Source organism: Rhyacophila brunnea, unplaced genomic scaffold, assembly GCF_057557595.1.
Source record: "Rhyacophila brunnea isolate RB1 unplaced genomic scaffold, BYU_Rbru_1.0 scaffold_13, whole genome shotgun sequence".
Lineage (NCBI taxonomy): Eukaryota > Metazoa > Arthropoda > Insecta > Trichoptera > Rhyacophilidae > Rhyacophila > Rhyacophila brunnea.
In genome coordinates this window covers 23,752,303-23,777,829 of record NW_028232785.1, presented here as the reverse complement: position 1 = coordinate 23,777,829, position 25,527 = coordinate 23,752,303, and the positions used below count along the sequence as shown (strand labels likewise).

Genomic DNA, 25,527 nt, shown 5'->3' with positions numbered 1-25,527 from the left:
CATCCAACGCACACGGCTCACCATAGATATTATTATGCTGAAACACCTATTTGTGTATGGGGACAATGGATAACGCCAGTGTTTGAGTAGCCTTAATTTCTCGAATGCTATTATCACTCCGGTAGTACGTCACAATGATGTCATATGACGTCATGTCGACCGGGCGACTTCAACTAGCAAGTTATAACATAAGGCCCCTGATCACGACCCCCTTTTGTGGTACCTAACCAAGTAACATGTGACTCTTCGCCATATTGGATAAATACCTAGTCATTTTTATTAACACACTAAGAATAATTATAAAATAAAACTCTTGTTGTGAAATAGCGCCACAGGCGATTTTTTTTACTATTAGAGAAAAATTATAGTGTTTGTTTATCTCAACTGGTCGACTCGCCACGCCAGGCCCCCCCTAAGCCCGGGCCCTCAGGCTAGAGCCTTGTCAGGCCCCCCCTTGCGGGAGCCATTATTTAGATCATGCGAGACTATTTTTCAACCCTGTGACCCTTAACCTTATGATAAAACACTGTATATTGGGTCCCCCAAGAATATTTTTTGAACAACCATTTCCCTTGGTTATTTATTCTGCAAATAAATATTTTTTCATCAAAGTATTTAACATTATTCTGACTTCATCTTCTTGGTCGTTCCCTCATGGCTGAGGATCGTGACCAACATATTCTGTTATATTTTGAGCGATCAAGACTTTCCACCCCTCTTACTCCTCTACTTCTCTCAGAGTTTTAACTTCAGAAGGACATTTTTGTAGTAACAAGGAATCTAGGAATAAAAAAATCGGTGTGTGTGCTTATGTACGCGCGTTAGAATTTATACTTCTTTGGCGTAACAAAACAAAATAAGCCGTTACATGAGTCTATTAATATTACAGTCAATGACGATTACAGTGGATTAGGTTGATGAAAACGTACGCGATCCATCTGTGTCTCATATAGCACATGATAATTGTATTTTAATTATTGTATTGGACCAAAACTCATCTTTGCCATACAGCGGTTATAATCGATTCAGAAGTGCCCATGATGAATTAATAAAGAATCAAATTTTAATATATTTTTTGAATTATTTACCAACTCAACATTCACAAACTTTATTTATTTATTGATATATAATTTGCCTTGCCTTGGCAAGAATAAATACTCTTCCAATATTATTTAACAGATAATGAGAATATTGGGAACCCCGCAGCCCATGGAACTGTTATATATTCTCGTAGTAAATCCAATAGTGAGACTTTTCAATCATTTCTGAGCTATGTAGCATTTTTTTTTCTGCCAAGAATTTTCGTTTGATGCTAAACTAATTAATTGTATTGTCAATGATACATTCCAGGTAGCACCAAATACCAGAAGGCTGGCGTGCAGTACATCCTGGATTCCGTCATCGATGAGCTCATGAAGGATCCAGTCAGGAGGTAAATAAATATATAATATAATGTATTAATAATATAAAATTACTAGTAGAAGAACACGTCGATAAAAATATTCGTGGATTTTTAAGAAAAGGCCAGTAAACTAGGACTTTGAATGAACTAGGAATTGTACGTAAAACATTTCACCGTGGAATAGTTTGCCGTGAGCGTTCTTATCGGAAAGAGATGACTGTAGACCAGTGGTTTCCAAACTTTATGTTACTACGCCTCCCTTTTAAAAAATCTTATCTTGGCGCCTATAATACAGACACCTTTTAAAATAGTAAACAATGTACTAATACAAAAATGAAAAAAAATATGAAAATAAACAAGGTAACTACTTATATTCATTTTTAAATTAATTTGTTTTTCGTGCGACGAACGTGCTTGTTTATTATCACAATCAATTTCAATAGTAGTCAATCCAAATTCATCATCGTTCATTAACAAATTAATGGATTCAATCATGTGCCCCACATCCTGAAGCGGGCCCCCAGACCAGGATCTTTCAACCACATATTTAAAATATTTAATAGCCCTGACATAAAGCAGCGCCTTTTTTTACTACTTTTTTTACTAGTAATAAAATAATGTGAAAAGTGTATTAGCAAACTAACCAAGAACTCAGTAAATAGATTTTTGTTTGCTTCAATATAAATCTGGCGTAGAAATCATTTAAAAGTGGAGACATGGCGAACTTATTTTTTTGTCATTTTGAATTACAAAGCTCCAATTTTTTTATGAATGCCTTCACTTTGTCTTTTTCAATCAGTGAATGCATTAGTGGTTCTTGCATTGATTTATTCACTCAATTTTTTTTTAAAATTTAAACCAAATAGACAAGCTTAACAACAAAATTATCGTTCCTAAACTAATTTGCCTCAAATTTCAACATTATGATTAATTTGACCCTTTTATTTCATTTTTTCATAAGATAGCCAGCGCGCTTCACAAGAATTCATGAATTCATGAATTTTATGTCAGTAGGTACTATACGACATAAAAAAGTTGGACTGCCTTTAATATACGACCAAATAATATTCCCGATACAACATTTCACGGTGAAGTGTGATCCTGACTACATTGCCGTCATTAGGCATCGTGGTCTGTTGTAGTGTTAAAAAGAATGAATCTGATTCATCTTGGCCACCAGTACCTACACTAATTATATTCATTCAACCCCCAGATACTTGATTATAGTTATGTAAAAAAACTTCAATGTTGATTTTTTCAGGTTCGTGTACGTGGAGACAGCGTTCTTCTGGAAGTGGTGGAGCGAGCAGGGAGACCAGAGGCGTCACCATGTGCGCCGTCTGGTCAACGAGGGACGTCTGCAGTTTTCAGGAGGCGCTTGGTCCATGAACGACGAAGCCACCACCCACTACCAGTCCATCGTTGATCAACTGACATGGGGATTGCGGTATGAAACAATAATTATTAGTGATAACAATTATCATTTTTACACTCTTTTAATAGAGCATACAGCTAACATGCATTACCCTCAATATTATTATAGAATACGTCACATGTATGTATATTAGCAATGGCGAAGGGTGGAGGAAGGCTGTTAAGATCCGTCACAAGTAGTGCACATTAAACATTGTCAGTCGTACGTATTTGTTTTTATTGAAATAAGACTACATTTTACAGATGATGTTGGTTAGTTTTTAAAATTCAATTCCCTGCGAAAACCAAGCCAAAAAAATACTCGTCTATCCATAAAATATCTAAAATTATGCAATTAACTTTGGGGATTTTATAGATAGAATAATATTTTTTATCTATTATAGTTTGCTTTAGGCAGGGCTTAATGAATTTAAAAAAATAACCGACAATGTGTGTAATAATATATTGCATCCTTAATCCAACGAAAACAAATATGTTCATACATATTGAAAAAGTGTGTACAATTTTGTCATATCATCCAAAATAATTATGGTACGGTTTAAGGCTCAAATAGACTATATGACGATCGGGCACATATATGCTAAGAGCGTTTTAGTGTCTATGATCAAATATATGCCATTCCGACATTTATACATACATATTGTATGACAGCTATGACATCGTATTTACACTTTGTGACACCCAATGACACAGGACGCCAACATAAGAAACGGGTTTTTCGACATATATATGACCGATCGTCATAGAGTGTATTTGAAGCATTAGGCTGGGTTCAATTGATTTAAAAAAACTAACCAACACCATCTGTAAATTGTAATCTTAGTTCAATGAAAACAAATAAGTATAACTGACAGAGTTTATTGTGGACTATTTATATCAGATCTTAACAGCCTACCTCCACTCTTCACCACTGGCTGTACCTATATCTATCTAAAATTTTATTTCAATAACCTATTAATTTTGTGGAATTAATACAGTAAGCTGAATGACACCTTCGGCGACTGCGGACGCCCGAGGACCGGTTGGCAGATAGATCCCTTCGGCCACTCAAGGGAGATGGCCAACATCTTCGCGGCGGCTGGCTACGACGGACTCCTCCTGGGAAGATCAGACTACCAGGATAGACACAACAGGATGACGAAGCAGGAAGCTGAGATGATATGGAGGGCCAGTGATGATTTGGGTATGTAGCCAGTAACACACTTACAACTCTTACATCTTGAGATGCTTATCACAATGCATTAATTTTTTGATATCAGCTTTTGTATTATTTAATTAAAATTTACTCAATTTAAAACTACTAATAATTAGATAAAACGCCGGTGGCTTAATTTGTTAAAGCACATTGGCACGAATCCAGTGGATACGGGTTCAAGTCCCGTCAGATGTCGTATTTTTTTGTTTTTAAGATTTCTCTTATTTATAGGTATCTATCTGAGGCAATGGCGAGGTGTGAAGGTAGACTGTTAAGATCCGACATGAATAGTGCACACTAAATTTGATCAGTAAAATTTATTTATTTTCGTTAAATACGAATAAATATTAAAGATCGGGGAAAAATGTGATTTTTAGCCGCCATCTTGGTAGGTCATGGGCTTACAAATTGTAAAGTAGGTATAAAGTTTAACTTTAGCCTACCTCCACCCTTCGCCACTAATTAAAATGATTTAACCAGGGAACTCAGAAATACTCTCCACACCTGTTAATGTGGAGAAACAGACAACCGATCTCGAGTGTGGAAGAATACTGGATAAATTTAAACACGTGTCAAAAATAGGTCACACGTCGAATTCTGACAACTGCTCTCGGTTCATATATTGACGCTCATTTAATATTGGTGTATTACACACACTATGGCACGGTTCATTTTCGTAGGACACATATTTAAAACCCTGCGTCGAAATGTAATGTATTGGAATATAGCCTATCGGAATTATTCTATTTCATCCCTATATTGTTTTTTTTTTCAGGCAAGGCGTCCGACATGTTCACAGGGATAATGTTCAACACTTACTCGCCACCCCCTGGTTTCTGTTTCGATATCCTCTGCGCCGACGAGCCGTTCATTGACGATATCAACAGCCCCGATTACAATGTCGACAAGATGGTAACAATACTAAATACAATATAATATTGCTTGCATTCGTAATATGAAAATAGTATGAATCGAAGACGGACTATTGAGTATTTATGTACATAATATACAGGTTTAGTGAGTGGTCAAAAGAACATGGTTGTAACTTTATAGCAACATTCAACGTTTACTGGCCAAGCACAATATACAATTTTGCACCAAAACTCGTTGGTCCTATTTTGAAGCTGTCAAAATAAAAAAATGAAACGAAAATATTACTTTTCCTCACTCTGTTCTTACTAGACTAGACTAATACCCCGTTTACACGTGCATGGATTTACAGTACGTATCATCGCGGCCATAACAAGAAAATGCACGTGTAAAGATGTATTCTCATTCAAGTTGCAAGATTGCGTGCATGAATCAAAAAAGTTCGGAAGCTTCTGAATTTTCACGCGACAGTTGGGATTGTTCGATATCCGCGATTCGATTGCGAACCTGCCGGTAAAAAAACAAACTACACCGCGCAGGTTAACCAATTTTCACAACCTGTCAAATACTTTGTCTGTTGAAGAATGAGATTGGAAAGACAGTCAGCACTTTTACGTGTAAGCAGTAGTTATTATCGTGAAAGTTTATAACACACACTATTGCTGCAAGTAAATAATAAATAATAGCGCTTATGTGCATGAATTTACTGGCACCAATAGTGTGTAAATTTAACTATCGCGATAATAACTTTTCACACGTAAAAGTGCTGACTGTCTCGTCAATCTCATTCATCAAGCGTTACCGACACGCGATGTTGTCATTTTATAGTAGGTACTATTTGACTGGTTGTGAAAAATTGTAAACGTCAAAATGCTTTACGCGGTGTAGTTCTTCTTCTTCTTCTTTCTCGGCACTACATCCCGGGGCGGGATTTGGCCTCCTCTACAATTGTCCTCCACACGCTCCTTTCCCTGGCTGCTCCTCTCCAGTCTCCAGCCCTCCCCATCTTTCTCCAGTCCTCTTCGATACAGTCAGCTCACCTCTTCTTTGGTCTGCCCCTAGGCCGTTTCCACTGTGGGATCCATTTGGTCATGATTTTTGGCGTCCTGTGCTCAGGCATTCTCTCAACGTGTCCAGCCCACCTTAGTCTTTGGGATCGACAGAATTTCACCACCGTTTCATGTTTTATTAATTCTTCTAACTCGTGGTTCATTTTTATCCTGTAACTTCCATTTTCCAATGTGGGCCCGAAAATTCTCCTGAGGATCTTTCTTTCGAATATGGCCAGCGGTGTAGTATCTACGTATTTTTTCCGGCAGGTTCGCCACTATCGTTCTACTGCGCAGGCGTAGATATCGCCCAAATTCCAACTGTCACGTGAAAATTCAGAAGCTTCTGAACTTGCTTGATACTTGTATGAAATCTTGCAACTTCCACGTGCATTTTCTTGTTATGGTCGCGATAATACGTACAGTCAGCAGTAAATTCATCTACTTACGTGTAAATTTCTTCTTCTTTCTTTCGACCATGTCCGATCCTAATAGGATCATATGGGCCTCCACAGAGTAGAGGTTTGTATTGACAGATTTTGTTTTTTACGAGAAATGGATGTCAGCCACTTGCTCAACCTATTAGGTCCATACCCTGACACCCACAAATTGAAAAACAATATGTGTACTTGCCAGACCCAGGATTCGAACCTGGGACCCACGGCGTTATAGTCCAACGCTTAAGCCGCACGGCCACCGTGGGCGTATGGGGTATTAAATTTATTTCTAAAGCCCAGATTATTTATTTTTTAGGTAACTTATACCGAATTTCAATACTCTAGTATTAACAGCTGTTGAATGGAAATATATTTGACGATTTTAAACCTCTTTAATGTCGTATTTATTGATTATTATTTAATGATCTATTATTAGGGTTTGACAATGTATTTATACGCCTATTTATTGTATTATTAGTGATAGGGTTTTTATTAGGTCGTATTCTTATTTGTCCGGTGGTTGTTTATCCAGTACAAATCTTGCAATCGATTTTTAACCAACTTCCCGACTAGCTAGACATTTGAAACTTTCAGAATATATCAGAACACGATGCCAATGCATTTTTTAAATACTTTTAGCCATCTTTAAATAGAATTGAATTCGTTTTCAGTCAATTCTGTTTTGTATGAAAAGTTATTTCGGAAGAAATCCGTAAACCAATCCACTATTATTGGTTGCTAGGGGTCTGGGGTCCTAGCAACTAAATTATTAATATATACATGCGTTACTATGGAAATCAATATGAAATGTCAAAATGACAATTCAGCATTATTTCTATCAAATACAAATTTTTTTGATCGTTTAAGCTAGTCAATTCAAGTTTATATGATTCAACAGAAAATTTAAAAACTTTGCATATAAAGAGTTCTTTTTATCTTGTAATTATTTACAAATTAACACTTCAAGTGAAAATACAGTTTTTACCTAGGTATTTTATTGTATTTAGTTGATTCATCAAGTACTTTCGGTTGATAGTAGTAATATAATAAATTATTCTGTAACTGACAACCACACGAACACCATTACAATGAAAACAAATTTACAACATATTAGATATGTTTTTATTAAAACGGTACTTCATTGAAACGGCAAATAATTTTCAACTATTCTTTCTTTTTTCTTTCGACCATGTCCGATCCTAATAGGATCATATGGGCCTCAACATAGTAGAGGTTTGTATTAACAGATTTTATTTTTTACGAGAAATGGATGCCAGCCACTTGCTCAACCTATTAGGTCCATACCCTGACAGACACAAATTGAAAAACAATATGTGTACTTGCCAGACCCAGGATTCGAACCTGGGACCCACGGCGTTATAGTCCAACGCTTAAGCCACGCGGCCACCGTGGGTAAATATAGGTGCGACGAAATTTCGGACTGGCTGGCAATCAGAGAGCGAAAGTCGAGCTGTGAACACGTCAATTTGTTTTGTGATGGCGACGGGGGAATTAATTCTTAAATCGTGTAAAGATGACTAAAAAACGTTACCCATTTACTTGAAAAAGAAAACATGTCAATGAATATGTTATTATTATTAGTAATAGAACAATAAACATAACATTAAATGGACGCATGTTGACGTTTTATGACAAATTATGTTTTGTGCTGCACGCGTCATTTGCACAATCTTCGCGTCGCGTAGTCGCGATCGTTTTAGGCCGTGCCCCAGCTGAAGTATAGCCTTAAGAATGAGATTTTTCTGAAATTTACCACCATTTTGAAGGAGACAACACAACAATACAATATTATAATTAAATAGGTCAACGGATTCATTAATTACACCATGAGACAAGCAGCATCTTATAAGACCAACCAGCTAATCATGACAATGGGTGACGACTTTAATTACCAAGATGCAGGAATCTGGTTCAAGAACTTGGATAAGCTGATCAAGTTAGTAAATCGTTCCTGAAGTTTTCAGTGTGGTTTATTTTTCGTTATTAATATTTTGGCTGTTTGGAAATCGTAATGTTATTAACAATTCGGGGAATATGGGAAGATAATCACTTGCAATACTGGTTGAATGTTCAATGCTTCAACGCGGACTCGCAATTTACCGAATATTCATGCATATAATTAGCAGGTCATAGTTGATGAGTTAGTCAGTCTAAATACATATTCGTATCAATCTTAATCTAAAGCCGATCAGTAAACTTCGTGTCAGTCGCTCCGCACAGCATTCTATTCCATCGAGCTTGGACCTCGGAACAGTATCATAAAGTATTGTAACATAACGCTCTTATAACATAGGTACCGAATGCTTACGCTGCAAATAAAACTCGCTACTCTATCCATCGGAGCAACCACCAAATCTCGACTTCTCATCTCTCCTCCTGACGACGCTCCATCTACACCTCCTGATCATCCCCAATCACATCGATATCGTCTAGCCCCACAACAATGACACTAGGAAAAGTTATATATTTCCCGCTGTTTTCAAATTATGAATTATTATTGATTCCTACCTTGATTCAAACCACAAAAGCCATAAATTTGAAAAGCATTTCAGTCGCATCATAATTAGATAATTTCGTCGTAATTAGGTAGGGTAGATAAATTAATTAGTAAAACACTTTGGCTGAGATCGATGAAATCTGGGGTACACCCACCTGCGCATATATTCTATACACAAGACTGCTTTCGGCCGCTATCTACGGTAGGAAAGTATCCAAGTATTAGCACTTATTGTAACAATTACAATAAGTGAGTTGTAATTGTTACAATAAGCAGGTACTATGTTTTAACAGGCTTTCTTTTGGCTGTGATAAATTTTAGAGTGAGATACGAGGGTGGGTCAATAAGTCCTTAGAAAAGCCGACAGGTGGCGCGACTAGTACTGTAAGCGGTTTGTTTTCATGCAGCGGCACTACCGATTCAGTATGCTGCGAAGTTTCAATCAGATTGGTCGGGTTGTTGTGTGTTTCTCGTACATTTAAAAAAAAAAATTGCTTGTGGAAAATGGAAAAATGGAAAATGGAGAAAATTGAGTTTAGAGCTGTTATTAAACATTTTAATATAAAAGGGTTAACAGCAAAGGAAATAAAAAATGAGTTGGATTTAGTTCACGGCATATCTGCTCCTTCACTTGCAACTATTTATAACTGGTTAAATGAATTTAAACGTGGTCGTACATCAACAAAGGATGAACCACGCTCAGGACGTCCTGTAGAGGTGACTACACCAGAAATGATCAATAAAATCCACGATATGGTGTTAAGTGACCGAAGATTAAAGTTGAGTGAGATAATTGAGGTTACAGGGATCTCAAAAGGTAGCGTCATTTCTATTTTACATGACAAATTGGGCATGAAAAATATTTCTGCAAGATGGGTGCCGCGTTTGCTCACAGTCGACAATAAACGCAATAGGGTGGTGGCCTCTAAAGCCCTGTTGTCGCTCATGCAACGCAATCCGGATGAATTTTTTCGTCGCTTTGTGACTGTAGATGAAACATGGATACACCACTATACTCCCGAGACGAAAGAACAGTCAAAGCAGTGGATTGCGAAGACAAACCATGTCCAAAGAAGGCGAAAACCGTAAAATCCGCTGGTAAGGTTATGGCTACTGTATTTTGGGATGCACGTGAAATTATTTTCGTTGACTATTTGGAAAAAGGAAAAACAATAACAGGAGATTATTATGCATCTTTATTGGACCAGCTAAAAAACGAAATTGAAGAAAAACGGCCTCATTTAAACAGGAAAAAAATCCTCTTTCATCAGGACAATGCCCGTGTTCACACATGTTTACGATCAATGGCTAAAATTGAAGAATTGAAGTTCGAATTGGTCGACCACCCACCGTATTCGCCAGATTTAGCCCCCAGTGACTTTTTCCTTTTCCCAAACTTAAAAAAATGGCTAAGTGGACAACGTTTTTTTTCAAATGAAGAAGTCACCGATCGGACAAATGCTTATTTTGAGGACCTTCCGAAAACTTATTTTTCTGATGGTTTAAAAAAAATTGAGAAACGTCTAACCAAGTGTATTGAGCTCCAAGGAGATTATGTTGAGAAATAAAAAAAAAATACAAAAATAAAAACTGTTTTAATGCTTTTTTCTAAGGAATTATTGACCCACCCTCGTAGATAGTTTTGACAGTTCAGTGGGTCTATTCTATACTTATCGACCGCTAAAGTGAAAGAGTGATAAATATTATTAAACTTAGTTAAAGTATTAACACTTATTGTAACAATTACTATACGTTGGTTATAATTTTTGCAATAAAGCCTCAATTACATTGAGCTTATTTACGAGCTGTTTATTGGCGAATTTAAAAGCGGGCGATTCAGCTACTGCGATTTGATGATTACACACAAAACTTTCCATTCGCTGAGAAGCCACAAGCCAGCGACTATTTTGATGGAACGTAGTTCGTTTTTTTACCGGGAGGTTGGTACTGCGCTCTACTGCGCAGACGCAGTAGTCCCACACGCCGGCATGTAGCGTGTAAAGTTGACCGGCTTTCAACTTTTCTCGGTAGAGTGTTTACAACCTGCTTATTAGCTTATTCGATGATTACACTGGGCGACTTAACAGGCAGATTGTAAATTCGCCAATAAACAGCTCGTAAAGAAGCTCAATGTAATTGAGGCTTAAGTGCTATATTTTAACAGCAGCAAGAGAGGTGCTGTTAAAATATAGCATTTATTGCAACAATACAACCAACTTAGTGTAATTGTTACAATAAGTGCTAATACTTTGATACAAACCTACCCTAAGTTTGACAATATTTATCACTTTATCACTTTAGCGGTCGATAAGACAGTATAGAATAGACTTATTGTAATTGTTACAATAAGTGTTAATATTTCGATGCTTTCCTACCCTAGTTAGCTACCGTAAAGGCCGAAAGCAGTCCTGTGTATACAATAGATGCGCTGGCGTGTTTCCGAATTATGTTTGACTGATTCGATTGTAAATACAATTGCCTTGATAATAAAAATTTAAAATCAACACAGGTGCAGAAATTCTTGAACTTTACCAATTACCAAAGCCGCGCGTACAAGACTGAGAATATAATAATCACGATGGGGGAGGACTTCAATTACCAGGACGCCCAAATGTGGTTTAAGAACTTGGACAAACTCATAAAGTTAGTGAACAAGTCAACTAATTTGCATTCTAACACAAATTTAATCTAACACATATTTTCGAAATGATCTAGGCCCAGTCTGAAGTATTGCTTTTTATTGTCCACCAACTGGGTTGCGAACAGCCAAATGAGAAACGCTGCACCGCGATTTCCTAATTATCGACTCGTGTGGCACCAGACGACATGACGTAATTGTGATGTCAGCCAATACACGCTCGAAGCATGCCGCTCGCCCGCAGTGCCCACCGTAGATATTATTACGATGAAACACCTATATGTGTATGGTGACAATGAATAGCGCCGCTGTCGGAGTAGCGTTATATTCTCGAGCGCTATTATCACTCCGGTAGTACGTCACAATGATGTCATATGACGTCATGTCGACCGGGCAGCTGGCACTCGCAAGTTCTAACATCGGGCCCCTGGACTATATTATTTATTGAACACAGATTGTATTAAACGCTTTTCTGCATGAAATAACAATTTACTTAATATGCTTTTCTCTGGCGCTTTAAAGTAATGTGGCATGTATATAATACAAAGTAACTGCCTGACATTTTACATAATAATTATTAGTACCTAATATACAGTGACCTCCCGTGGGGGTAGGCAGATTGAGCGTCGCTTAGGGGCAGCAGTTACTCGATAGGTGGCAAATTGAGGAGAATCATTAGGTGTATATAGAAATAGCTACCTAAACTGAGAACTAAATAACGAAAATATTTTTCCTTTTAAAAAATAGGTCACTGGTTGAAAACAAAATGTATAAATTAACATAAAAGGTTCGTGATGTCTAGTTTACTTCCGTTGTCTTTCGAAGTTCTTGGTGACACAGAAACGACACGAGCGATACACGGATTATATAAAATATTGTATAAACAATGGGGCGGCATTATAGCGCTGCCTAGCGGCGGCATTTTGTCTAGGGACATCACTGGTAATATAGCAGCTAATTACATAGCATATTTCTTGCCAACTCTAGAATTTTTAATATACATCCTGCTTGCAAAATGCGCGTCCAGTGTAAGGCTTTAAATTTATAATTTTTTGACACAGCAAACAACTGAAAAATTCTTGTTTTGAAAGCACATAAATACCAATAAATAAAATTTGACATACTACAACATTTACGTGATGACAAAATTTCGGCGGCCGATTGGCTTACGCGTCGCTTTATAATATCGTGACTCCCTGGTTCGATCCTGGGTCTGGCAAATACACATATTATTATTTTTCAATGTGTGCTAGTGTTGTTTACTATAACAGGCCATGAGACCCAGTGGCGCACCCAGGATTAAATATTGGGGGGAAAGGCAAGGAGGAGAATGTAAATTAGTCTCATAGGCTCTTTTTCTTCTTCTCGTTTATCGGTCTTTTGTCTATTACCTACACCATGGTCCCCACATCCTGAAACGGGCCCTCAGGCTAGGATTGGCGGGCCCCCTACCTACCGCTAAGATTAAAGGCAGTGTGAAACACTACATTAACGTTTTTCAAATTGTGTTTTAGTTCAAATTAAGGGTACTTATACAGTGAACTATTGGCGATTTTTAATACATATACTTTAATAATGGAACTGTCGAGTATCGACACATAATAATCAAAAAATATATTGCACAATTATATAAGTAATTGAAAATGTTTATGACCATGAAGTATAATAGCACCGCAGGCGACTATTTTTACTATTAAAGCTAATTTATGGTGTGTGTTTATCTCACTTATCTGGTCAACCCGACACGCCGGGCCCCCCACAGCCCCGGCCCCCAGGCTAGAGCCCTGTCAGCCCTCCCCAGCCATGACCTACACCACACCGGAATTCGGGTCAACACCGAGAATTTTTTGACAGTTCCATTAAGGATTGGGTTTTTAAAAAACCTGAGATTAGTGTTGTGTTAGAAATTAAAATCTAAGAAATTTTTCTAAAAGGGTTGCTGGAGAATTACAAATCATTTTTTGCCGTGTTTTTACGCCCAAAGGTATAGTTTATTGGCTTTAAATTTCAATGTTTAAAATCATTCTGATAATTTTCATGTTTGGGGAGTGCCAGGGCCCCTTGGCCCACCCCCTGGGTGCGCCACTGATGAGACCCAATGCAGTGAAGTTAGTAATATATATAAGTAAAAAAATCACAAACACTCACAATAATTATTAAAATCACATAAATTTATTGTGAACTCACCGGGATCGAATCCGGAACCCCCGCATGAATGGCCAGTGCCATCTCGTGAAAACAACGATGATAATTTTATTATAAATCATTTAGCTTATTTTCTTTTCCTATTTTTGGTATTTTTTTTGACAGCACTGACTGTGCATGTAATTAATTTGGTAACACTGCACGAGAAAATCAATTTTAATTGATTATAAACAAATGCATGCATTTTTTTTCAAATATTGTCATACTTTGATGTCCAATATTGTACCTGTTCCGATCTAAACAGCCCTTTGATCACGCGAATAGCTGATTCGGCATAATTTATTTTATTAAAAGTGGTCGCGATCCTCGACCATGACTGTAGAACCAAGAAGAAGATAGACGAATATTTTTTATCTATTATGACAGGGTTTAACCGATCGCGCTCTATCGGCGCCAATTTGGCGCCGGTATTACAGGACGCAGGACATGATGAAAATCAGACAATTTTAATCATATTTTGATTTTTTTTAAAGTTGAAATTACTTAATAATAGATGTTGATACTTAATAATAGATGCTGTTAGTTATATATAGTCCAATATATTTTTTTAAGAAATATTTGATTTATAAAATCTATTTTTATTTAAATTTGTCAAAATAATGATCAGTTCGCTAGGTATGAGGTGTTTGAGACAGTAAAAAACATAAAATGGCTCTCTATCTTCTAAATATCTTGTAGAGTATTATATTTAGCTCCAGTTTTAGTATATCTTCCTTTTATTATTTACTTCTACCATGGTCTTTTTATCTATGTCATTTTGTATAAAAAAGGCTAAACAACCCAAATAACTATATTTGACATGACTATTTTTTTCATTCCACTTAAACACAAAGTTTAATTAAAATGTAAATACTTAAAAGAAAAATTCAAAACCTATAAATATTTAAAAGATTTATTTGAATTGAATGAATAATACATGAGTTATATCAATTTCAGTAATCAGTGTGCCTTTTTAAGTGATCCTGAAAAAATAATTCTGTCTGCAATGGGTCTTAATTGAATGTTAAAAACTAACCAGCACCGTCTGCTATTTGTATGAAAACAAATAAGTATGACTGACAAAGTTTAGTGTGCACTATTGATATCGAAACGCAACAGCCTACTTCCACCCTTCGCGACTGCCAGCTATGCACATTATATTATAATATGAATTATTAATTCATACCATTATTTAATAATCCGCCTCTCGATTCATACTTACTTAGGTAATATAATTATATATACACACTATACTTATCCTATTATAAAATAATAAAATAATATTTATGTCAGTGGATTTGTACACTGTAAAATAAAACAACGCGGAATCTATCCCGGATCCAATGTATTAGAAGTTGGCACTTTACCAACCTACTACAACATCATGAAGCTATATAATTTAAAAACATTATTTAATTCTATATTATAATACAATTCATTTACTATTTCTTTTATTCAACGAATAATTCACAAGATTTAAGAATGTACCATTCTAATTATTGAACTTCGATAATTTCAAGAACTTCGATAAGTTCAATAATTAGATTGGTACATTCTTAAATCTTGTAAATTATTCGTTGAATAAAAGAAATAGTTAATTAAAAATTATTAAAAAGTTCGAGTAAGTTACAATTATAAAATATTGGAGAGATCCGTGACGTCGGTTAGTAATTATTGAAATAGTAGGTATAGGTCTCTCAGCCAGAGTTGGTGCGACACAGATAGGAAAGATTGTGTGTATTGGTGAATACAATATTCTTTTACAGGCTGTTCCTTTTGTTAAATGCGTCTGTGTGAGTATTCGGCCGCCTCAACTCTGGTTGTGCGATCTACACCTACTTTGATTTAATAAACAAAAACCGATTGCCAATTAATAGTACCTTGATTTGGAAGAGCGCTGATGAGCAGGTATTCAAATGCCAATGGTTAAAAATTGTCGTAATCAGTATGTCACCTAGTAGCATAGTGGACAATGCGCGGATGGGGCGTAAGCCCAAGACATGCAGGTTCGATTCCTGCCGGTTATCTTTTCTATTGGTTATAATATATTTTCTCGGAAGTGTTTTTCACAATTCATTTATTTTAATCTCCTACTATGGACATATTATTATGTTCGCGTTTGAACACGTAAATGAATCCTCATGGAACGGTTTTGACTTGAACATCCATAGGTTGAGAAGTTCATGAATTATATAAACCAAGAATGGAAGGCATATCAGACCAACCACATAACGGTGACGATGGGAGGAGATTTCACGTACATGGATGCCAACGTTTGGTACAAAAACTTGGACAAACTTATCAAGTGAGTGCTTGTAAATCTACATAATAATATTATTATCTATATATAAAAATGAATGTGTGTTTGTTTGTCTGTCAGCCTGTCCCGTATGCGTTCCTATACCATTCATCCGATTGCGATGAAACTTAGGTGAGTTGTAGTGTGCATACCCGCGAAGGTTTATGAATTAGTATAACCATCTTCTTCTTCTTAATTACATTTTCTTTTATTCGTATCCGTTCCTGTACCATTCATCCGATTGCGATGAAACTCAGGTGAGTTGTTGTGTGCACACCCGCGAAGGTTTCTGAATTAGTACAACCATCTTCTTCTTCTATTTGTATGCGTTCCTATACCAAATTTGGAAAATCCATGCTTCTCATATGGACAGCTGTACAGTGTGGCTTGCTCACGCGTTGGAAAACCTTCTGATTTATTCTTGTACGCACCAGAAGGAAAAAAAAAATATTGGTTATCTGAAAGCACTTCAATAAACAGAATTAAAACACAAACACTTTCTTTCTTTACGTGGCATTGCAACGCATACCGGGTACTCACTAGTTATCTATATTAATATAAAACATTGATATTTTAAGGGCTATTTCGATGGTGCGGATTTGTAAATTATTTTTTTTTATTAAAATATTTGGTTTTATCTGCATGTTTTGTAAATGTCAACATACATTATTGCTTGTGTGCTTTATTGGGGAATAATTTTTTGATACTATATTAACTTATTGTTAGCAATAATTGTGTTTTGTTCCCACCAGTGATGTTCCTAAGCAAAGTGCCGCCTTTAACCAGACTGTCTGCAATTTCTTAAATCCAATTAAATCCTGCCTAAACCAAACCATAATAGTTTAGTAAAGTTATGCTATGGGCGATCCGACAAAAATATTGCACATTTTTTTAGTCATGCTAATTATTTGTTTTTATTTAATTCAGAATTCATATTATTACTAGATGGTGTAGGTTAGTTTTTCTTAATTCATCAGCCCAGCCTAAACTAAACCATACTCAGTATCGAGGGGCAGAGATAAAAATAGTGCACACTTTGCACAACTTTGTCAGTCAAACATATTTGTTTTCATTGAATTAAGAATACATATTGCAGATGGTGCTAGTTAATTTTTAAAATTCAGTTAAACCCTGCCTAAACCAAACCATAATAGTTTAGTTATGCTATGGGCGATCCGATAAAACTTGTGTACACTTTTTTAGTCATCCTTATATATAGGTAGTTTTTTTTAATTCATCAGCTCAGCCTAAACTTAACCATAATATCTAAAATCATGTATGATTTAATGGCATAATTTTAAATATTTTATAGATAGACGAATTATTTTTGACTATTATCTATTATGACTTATATTAGACAGGGTTTAATTGAATTTTAAAAACTAACCAACACTATCTGCAATTTATAGTCTTAGTTCAATGTAAACAAAAACGTATGCCTGACAAAGTTTAGTATGCACTGTTTATGTCAGATCCCAACAGCCTACCTTCACCCTTCACCACTGAATAATAATATAAACTCAGGATTAAATTAATACAAGTGACATCTAATTTAAAAATAAATGAATTAAAAGCACTTTTCATATCAGATATCACCATTTTTTATGACTGGTAATATCAATTACCCTAGACAATGAGTTTGTCATGCACTCAAGTATATTTTTACTGAGTTTGACTCCAGTATATTTTGACTGATTTAAGTTAAATGTATCCATGGGAGAGAGGAGAAAAAATAGACAAATATTTAATAATGAAATATGTATAATTATATATTATTACATGCCATTCTTGTTACCATTGTAGATATGTCAACAAAGCCGAACCCAAAATCAACCTCCTCTATTCGACGCCATCTTGCTACATCAAGGCTCTGCACGACTCGAAATCAACATGGCCAACAAAGGAAGATGACTTCTTCCCCTACGCGTCAGACCAGCATTCATATTGGACCGGTTACTTCACCTCAAGGCCAACGCTGAAGTACTTTGAGAGGAAATCGAACAATTTCCTTCAGGTATGGGTCAAAATTATAACATTTGCTATGGACATATATACTGGCATCAATACGTCAACTTAGGGCTAAGCAGTCATTGATCACAACTGAATCGAGGGAGTTCAAGAAACAATCGTAATATTGCATAATAATTCAAGAACCAATATAAGAAAACCAATGTTTTGTGTAATAGCATCTATCCTGATTCAAATTTCTCCCTGATTAGCGACAAGCAACAGCTGCAAATATATGGGAGTACACATCACGGGAAATTGCACTTTTATCTATCCGAATGGGAATAGCTACATTCTGCAGGACTGCTTTATCATGGCATCTTACTAGGAGTTAGAGAAAGCGTACGCAGACCTTGAAGGATATTGAATGTATAGTGGGATAAGATAAGAGAGCAGATCAAACAGCCTCTCATTACGCTGAGAGATGAAGAGGAGACTTTCGACCTGGCTCAACAACGTCCTGCAGATGCCTCGTTAAAATTTCAATCTGACTTGCTTGGTCTTCAAGCCAACCAGATTCCGAAGTTGCAGGCTACTAAATACTATCCACATAGGGATTGCTATACCGAATAAAAATATCAATACCGGTTTTTCGGTATTTATTATTGAATACAGGTATTAATACCGCAGAAATATTTATTAGTACATAATTATAGCTATTAAAATCTCTTTAAAACATTATTTTGCAGCAAAAATCTACTTACCTACATTTATTATGTTGACATTTAAAAATATGTATTGATCATAATTTTATGAATAATTTGAATACATTGATAATTTTAACTAAAGTCGTCCAAAAGGCTAGTTTATCAAGTGAAAATAAGTCTGGCTGCAGAAAAAGGTTGTACAATATGATTGAACATTTTGTCACAGATTTTTTCTATTTCGAAATAATATTAGGTTAATTCATCTCAACAATTTCATAAATATATTTGATAGATTTTGTTTTACTATTATTTCACCACGATTCAGTTACTATATTTCCATTTAGTAGCACATAACTTATACACTCATTTTAACAGGCAAAATAGTACAAAGCAATGAAGAAATAACATCAATTCATTTTCAAACACGTTAACGAATGTGCTTTCTTAATACCGAAAGTTCCGGTATTTTGAATTTTTAAAACAGGTATTGATAATTACTGGAATACCGGTTTTGAAATGCCGGTATTGCAATCCCTATATCCACAGATCTACTGGATACTGGCATAATCTGGAAACATGCAAATAGACGGGCGAGCGACAGGGAGTCATGTAGGTGCCTTTTCTACCAGTTGATGTAAACTCTTTAAACTATCAGCAATCAGCACAGTATCATCGGCATATCGTATATTGTTAATATTTTTCCCATTAACCAAAATACCCACCGATTCACCTTGTAAGGCTACCTTGAAAATACTGAAGAGTGAATGTGGTCACAGAAGATGAAGAATAATATTTTTCATTCTTGACTGCCATGTGTAATAATTGAAACGGTACTAATGCTCTCGACCATTTTCAAAAGCCCGACACCTGTAATTTGAGTTGTAATAATTGATTTTGTCATTATAGTTATTTGGGTTTTCAGGTCTGCAAGCAACTGTACGCCATGACGAATTTGAACGAAAAGGACAAAGTTGACCTGAACATGCTCCGATCAGCAATGGGTATGGTTAATTAAATATTAATTAATTAAAATGCTGTATGATTAAATAGTTCATTTAAATTTTAATCAAACTATTGAACACACACAATTCACACTTCTGAGAAAATATATTATAACCAATAGAAAAAATCTTTTGGAAAAAAGTAAGACACCCCGCAGGAATTGAACCTGCATCGCTTGGGTATCGCGCCACGCACATAGACCACTATGATAAAGGAGTCATACTTAATTGCGACACATTTTAACGAATAATTAGATTTTACAACGTTTTTCTTAGCTCGTATTCTTATTTGTCCGGTACAAATCTTGCAATCGATTTTTAACCAACTTCCTGACTAGCTAGACATTTGAAACTTTTAGAATGTATTATAACACGATGCCAATGCATTTTTTTAATACTTTTAGCCATCTTTAAGTAGAATTGAATTCATTTTCAGTAAATTCTGTTTTGTATGAAAAGTTATTTCGACACCATTATTGGTTGCTAGGGGTCTGGTGTCCTAGAAACTAAATTATTTATATATACGTGCGTTACTATGTCATTGGATTCAACAGAAAATTTAAAATCGTTGTATATAAAAAGTTATTTTTATCTTGTAATAACTATGGGAGAGAAGAATGTAAATTTGTTTTACTAAAAGCTTGATTAAAAACTATAAATTATGGTCGCCAATATTAAACCATTTAAAATTATGAGTAATGATTGTATATCTAGCTTGACTGGTAAATTTCATTGTCCAAAATATGGCGATGGATGTAGCTTTCTTTCAGATTATTCCAATAATTTGAACTCTTAAGTCTTGTATGTTATTGATTGAAAAGATATAATTTAATTAAAAGTATATAATATAATATCATGGTATCGCTGCCAAAAGTTGGTAAGTCGATAATTTAGGTATTTACAGTTTACATCGAGTTATGTGTCTGTATATAAATAATGTGTATGCTAGAAAGAATATAACGGCGGAAAGAATATATTAGGTATGCATTATAATGACCACGATTTATGTGGCTCAAATCTCTGATAAGTGAAGCACACGCATGTATTCTTTCAATGCGATGATTTCCACTGAAGAAAGTAATTTAGCATGCCATGTCCAGTCAAGAAAAGTCATCTTTATAATACTGATTCGAGTTTACATTTCTGCAGGTATCATGCAACATCACGATGCTGTGACAGGAACTGAAAAGCAGCATGTGGCCATGGACTACGCTAGGATTTTGGAGCAGGGCGTACAGGATTGCCTCATAACCACGCGGGAAGCATTAAAGTGAGTCAACATCGCTTATAATATCGGTGGGATCTTGCTCTACGTGCAGGAAGTAGAATCGTCACAATTACTCTGATCGGGGGTGGACCGCCATAGCCAATGAACTTGGAAGTTGAAGATTAATCGGGTGTGACTAATGACGGCGCGCTGTGGGTCCGGGAAACATATATGTCAAACCTCGAGTCTTTCATGTATTCACATTTTTAGTGTGTGTTTTCTCATTTAACTGGTCGACTTGCCACGCCGGGCCCCCCAGGCTAGAGCCCTGTCAGCCCTCCCTCCTCCATGCATAGCACCGCACATCCAGTATTCGTGTAAACGTCTGTTTTTTGAAGTTCAGACAAATGATAATGATAGCTGGATACGTACTTAAGAATGCATGTTTAACCTTGTTTTAAATCCCTCAGCCAACTGATGTCTGAAAAGCCTAACAAAGCTGTCAATACGAAGACGTCAAAGAAGTTGGATGATTTCCAAGAATTCGACGCTCCCTACATTCCACTGAATCTCTGCAAACTCAACATTTCAGAGTGCGAAACTACTGAGAAATCCAACACCTTTTTGGTAAGTCCTCACGCCCTAGAGGTAACAATAAATTGATAGGTACTTATTTTTGTCTAAAATATGTTTTGATGAATACCGGTATTATACCGGTATCCAATAAGAAATACCGAAATACCGGTATTGAAATATTCATTGTGTATTGCAATCCCTAGTGCCTTCATGTGGGTACAAATAAAACATAATAATGGTGATCATGTAAGACAAGTGTAAAATACCCATTTGAAATCAAAGGTAAAACAAAATTTTACATATTCATTTTTAAATTGGCTTTATGTTGCATTCGATTTGAATCGAACACCTCCTCGCACATTATGCTTGCTGATACGTACTTTGTGTTATTTTTTTTAGGTCTCACAATCCTTCCTCCACCGCGTCTAAATAAATTAAATATTAAATGTTTTAAAATCATTAACCTTGTTAGTGCCTCCTGTCTACATAAAATAACAATTTTATGCGTTTTTAAATTGTCCGATCTTATAATTGTACATTATAAAGGGTTATAAAATTAATACTATAGATTTTTAAAACGTCATAGCAAGCAGCCATTTTTTCAGATTCCTACCAAAATCGACGTTTATGTTCAGTATTGTTTGGCACATCATCATAGAAAGATACACAGTTGTAAAGCATATACAAATTATTAAAATTTGGGCATTTTAATTCGAAACAGACCCATTACTTCATGAAAAAATCATCTTCAGTGATGAAGCTCATTTTTTGGTTAAATAGCTTCGTAAATAATCACAATTGTCGCATTTGGAGTAATGAAAACCCTCAAAACCCAAAAAATTTGGTGTGGTTTACGGTCACTAGGTTAGACAATATAATATCTGTGTTTGTATAATGTAAAATTCGATTATTTCTTTTGGAAATAATTGGAGAAAACTCTGTGGAAACTGGGATAACGAATATTGTAATTTTCTAAAAATGTTTACTTTCTTGTTTAGGTAACCGTGTACAATCCATTGGGTCACGTGATCAACTACTACGCCAAGGTTCCAGTTACAGGGTCTTCATTCATCGTCAGAGATTGGACAGGTAACGATAAATCAATAATAATTGCAAGAGATAACCCGAATTGTGTAATGTTGACTTGTATAAATCTAAGTTACGTCAAAATGCCACATGCACAGATCCAGTGACGTCCCTAGACAAAATGCCGCTCTTAGGCAATGTTAAAATGCTGCAACATTATTTTATACAGTACTTTTTATCATCCTTTCATGACTCCAATATCTAAGAATAATGTGTTGTATGGATACATTACCAATACCACTAAATCTAATTTAAATGCCATCTCTGCTTCAATAGACAATATTGCGAGTCTAAAAACGTTTCAGATAGGTACATTTAAAAATACACCTGACAACTTCCAAAACTCGCGAGTGACCGGCAAAAATATTTGGATAAATTTTAAATTATTTACCTAATTACCTACCTACCTATAATTTTTCAAATATAATTCGCAAATCTTCACGTATCATTGCTGTTCATTGCTGTGACGTCCAAGAACAACGAAAGTAAACTAGACATCGCAAACTTGACAAAAAAAAGTCCTGTTAAAATTTTTATACTAGGTAGGTACCTAATTACTACATCTTGTTTCCTACCAGTGAGATGATTTTTTTAATGGAAAGATATTTCCGTTATTACTAAGTTTGGGTACTTATTTATATATACTTAATGATTCTCCTCAATTTGCCGCCCTTTGGGTAACTGCCGCCCCCAAGCGACGCTCAATCTGCCTACACCCACGGGACGTCACCGCACAGATCAAATTAGCTGACAGCTGCGAAAGTTGTGAGCTATCGACGCAACGTCGCGTTCCGCAATCAGAAGTGTTGGCATTTTTTAAAGTTTCGGTTGTCCGTCGATCAGGGATTTAAAAAAAAAACAAAGGTGCAAACCTCCTTAAGAAAATCATATTCAAATAGCATAGCAGGCGATTTTTTTACGATTAGAGCAAATTTGTGATGTGCATTTAAGTAATGTTTAAATAATGATTGTTTTATAATAATTATTGACCTAAGAATAAGGTAGTATTTTTTTGAAATACGCCATTTCTATTGGCGTTTCCCAGTGGTTAAGCTACAACATACGGCCGTAGCCATAAGTTGACTAACGATAAATGAAGTAGGTAGTAAGATCACGTTAACGCGTGTGTTTGAACATGTACCGTTTGAAAAAAAAGATTTTTTTTCGGTTAGGTTATCTAAAAAGTTTAAGGAATGTCCAGGATCATACTCTGAAAATACCATTAAATCTCCATTTTAACATATGCGGCGCACGTGTGCCGTTGAGCACCTCAGCAGCTTACATTATCAATTTATTTGTCAGGTACCCAGATGCCCACTCAAGTCCAGCCAATTTCCGAAGCCACGCTCAATCAACTCACAGACAGGAAGTCCAACGCGACATCAGAACTGATCTTCTACATTCCTCACCTCCCACCTCTTGGCTACAGATCCTTTTACATAACTGAGCCACAGACTGAACCCGTGACGAACAACGAGGTCGCCAACAAGCGCTCTGTCACAAGCGATATTGTCGAAGAAGAAGAAACACTGCAGCAGGTCGACAAGACGGTGCGCGATGACGTCATGCAAGCTGATGGCATCGTCGGCAACACTCCAGTGATTATCGACAGCAAAGCGCCACACCTGAGGATTAGTGGAATCAGCTCCGATAAGCTCCAAGATCTGTCGAAGAATTTGGCTGGAAAGGGACAGGCTGATGAAGAGTTGACTATTGGAAATGAGGTCAGTTCAAGAAAACCTTTTCAATTAAACGGATTATAACTATATTCATTTATGGCAAAGTTTAGTATTATTTTTACGCGCCTATTACCTATCTCAACAACCGCTCAACATAAGATATTGCATAATATTGAAGATGAAGCATTATTTAGTTTCTCCATCGAAATTGCTGTCAAACGTGTTAAAGTTTACCTTTAGAGCTTGTCCAGGTAACGCGTGTCTCGCCGCAATTCGCCACGAGTGCACATGGACAAATCAATGAGGTCACCTGTACCTCGACCACGCGCGAGAAGTGACACGCATCGATTACATGTGGACGGCTCAATGAGATCACATGTCATGTACCTGGAAAGCGCGCGAGTTTTTACGCGCGAGTCAAACGCGCCATCTGGACAAGGCCTTATTGGGTCCATAGGATTTTTTCCAATATGTATAATAATTATCATGTCTGAAATTTTTCAAAATTATACATTTGATAATATTTTTTATTTCTTCACCCGGACGACTTGACTATCGGATAGCCTTCTCGACGACGGGTTTGACTCCTGACCACTACACCAGTAAATTTTTGACTGATCACAGTGGATTCGATGCAAACCACAATCTGGGAATGTTTGAGAATGTGCTCAGGATGGGAAGAGAAGCTCAAGTTGGTCTATCCAGCTGTTGGCACATCAGTTCGTCCAACCTGTTCGCCATAAACTGTTTTTTTGTACTAAGAATATATGTATTATTTAAAATCATTTATTTGTGTTAGCTCACCCTGCTCCTTTCTCCCATGGGCATTTTTCATTAGAAAGTTTCTGTATACTCAGTCAAAGCACATTTGAGTACGTGGCGACCTCAGTCTTGGGTATCTGCCTACTCCTGAGACATTCCCAGGCATAAAAAAATCAGTGTGTGTACTTATGTACGCGCGTTAGAAGTTATACTTCTTTGGCGTAACAAAACAAAAAACAAAACTTGTGATAACCTAGATTCTTCGACTAGCTTTTAATTATCTTGTTAAATTACACACTCAAGAAAAAGGACCGCTTATTGGAACGCCGAATCATACTGTAGCGTAAAGGTAGAGCGTTCGGCTGATAACCGAGCAATCGGTGGTTCAAATCCAATCGAGTGCGTTTTTTTTCGTGTGAAAAAATAAATTATGACGTGTTACATGTCACACGCCAAAAATACACTCTGATCTGATTTCCCAAACGCGCCAAAAGAAGTATAACTTCAAAAATTGCTGGTGCTTCACATCCAAACGT

General features: G+C 36.2%; 1 protein-coding gene across 3 annotated transcripts in view; it reads left to right on the top strand.

The window, feature by feature from the left end:
* LManII (Lysosomal alpha-mannosidase II) overlaps positions 1-25,527 on the top strand; it is a 65,185-nt gene that overhangs the window by 24,762 nt on the left and 14,896 nt on the right. Inside the window, exons 4-14 of one of the 3 annotated variants that reach the window (XM_085940618.1) lie at positions 1,351-1,432; positions 2,664-2,849; positions 3,814-4,019; positions 4,807-4,943; positions 15,899-16,032; positions 17,830-18,040; positions 19,603-19,681; positions 20,831-20,951; positions 21,359-21,515; positions 22,463-22,553; positions 23,853-24,274. In XM_085940618.1, coding sequence (XP_085796744.1) covers positions 1,351-1,432; positions 2,664-2,849; positions 3,814-4,019; positions 4,807-4,943; positions 15,899-16,032; positions 17,830-18,040; positions 19,603-19,681; positions 20,831-20,951; positions 21,359-21,515; positions 22,463-22,553; positions 23,853-24,274 — 1,826 coding nt within the window. Of the gene's footprint in view, positions 1-1,350; positions 1,433-2,663; positions 2,850-3,813; positions 4,020-4,806; positions 4,944-8,210; positions 8,345-11,414; positions 11,549-15,898; positions 16,033-17,829; positions 18,041-19,602; positions 19,682-20,830; positions 20,952-21,358; positions 21,516-22,462; positions 22,554-23,852; positions 24,275-25,527 lie in introns of all 3 variants that reach the window. The other 2 variants (XM_085940617.1, XM_085940619.1) reach the window with 2 other exon arrangements.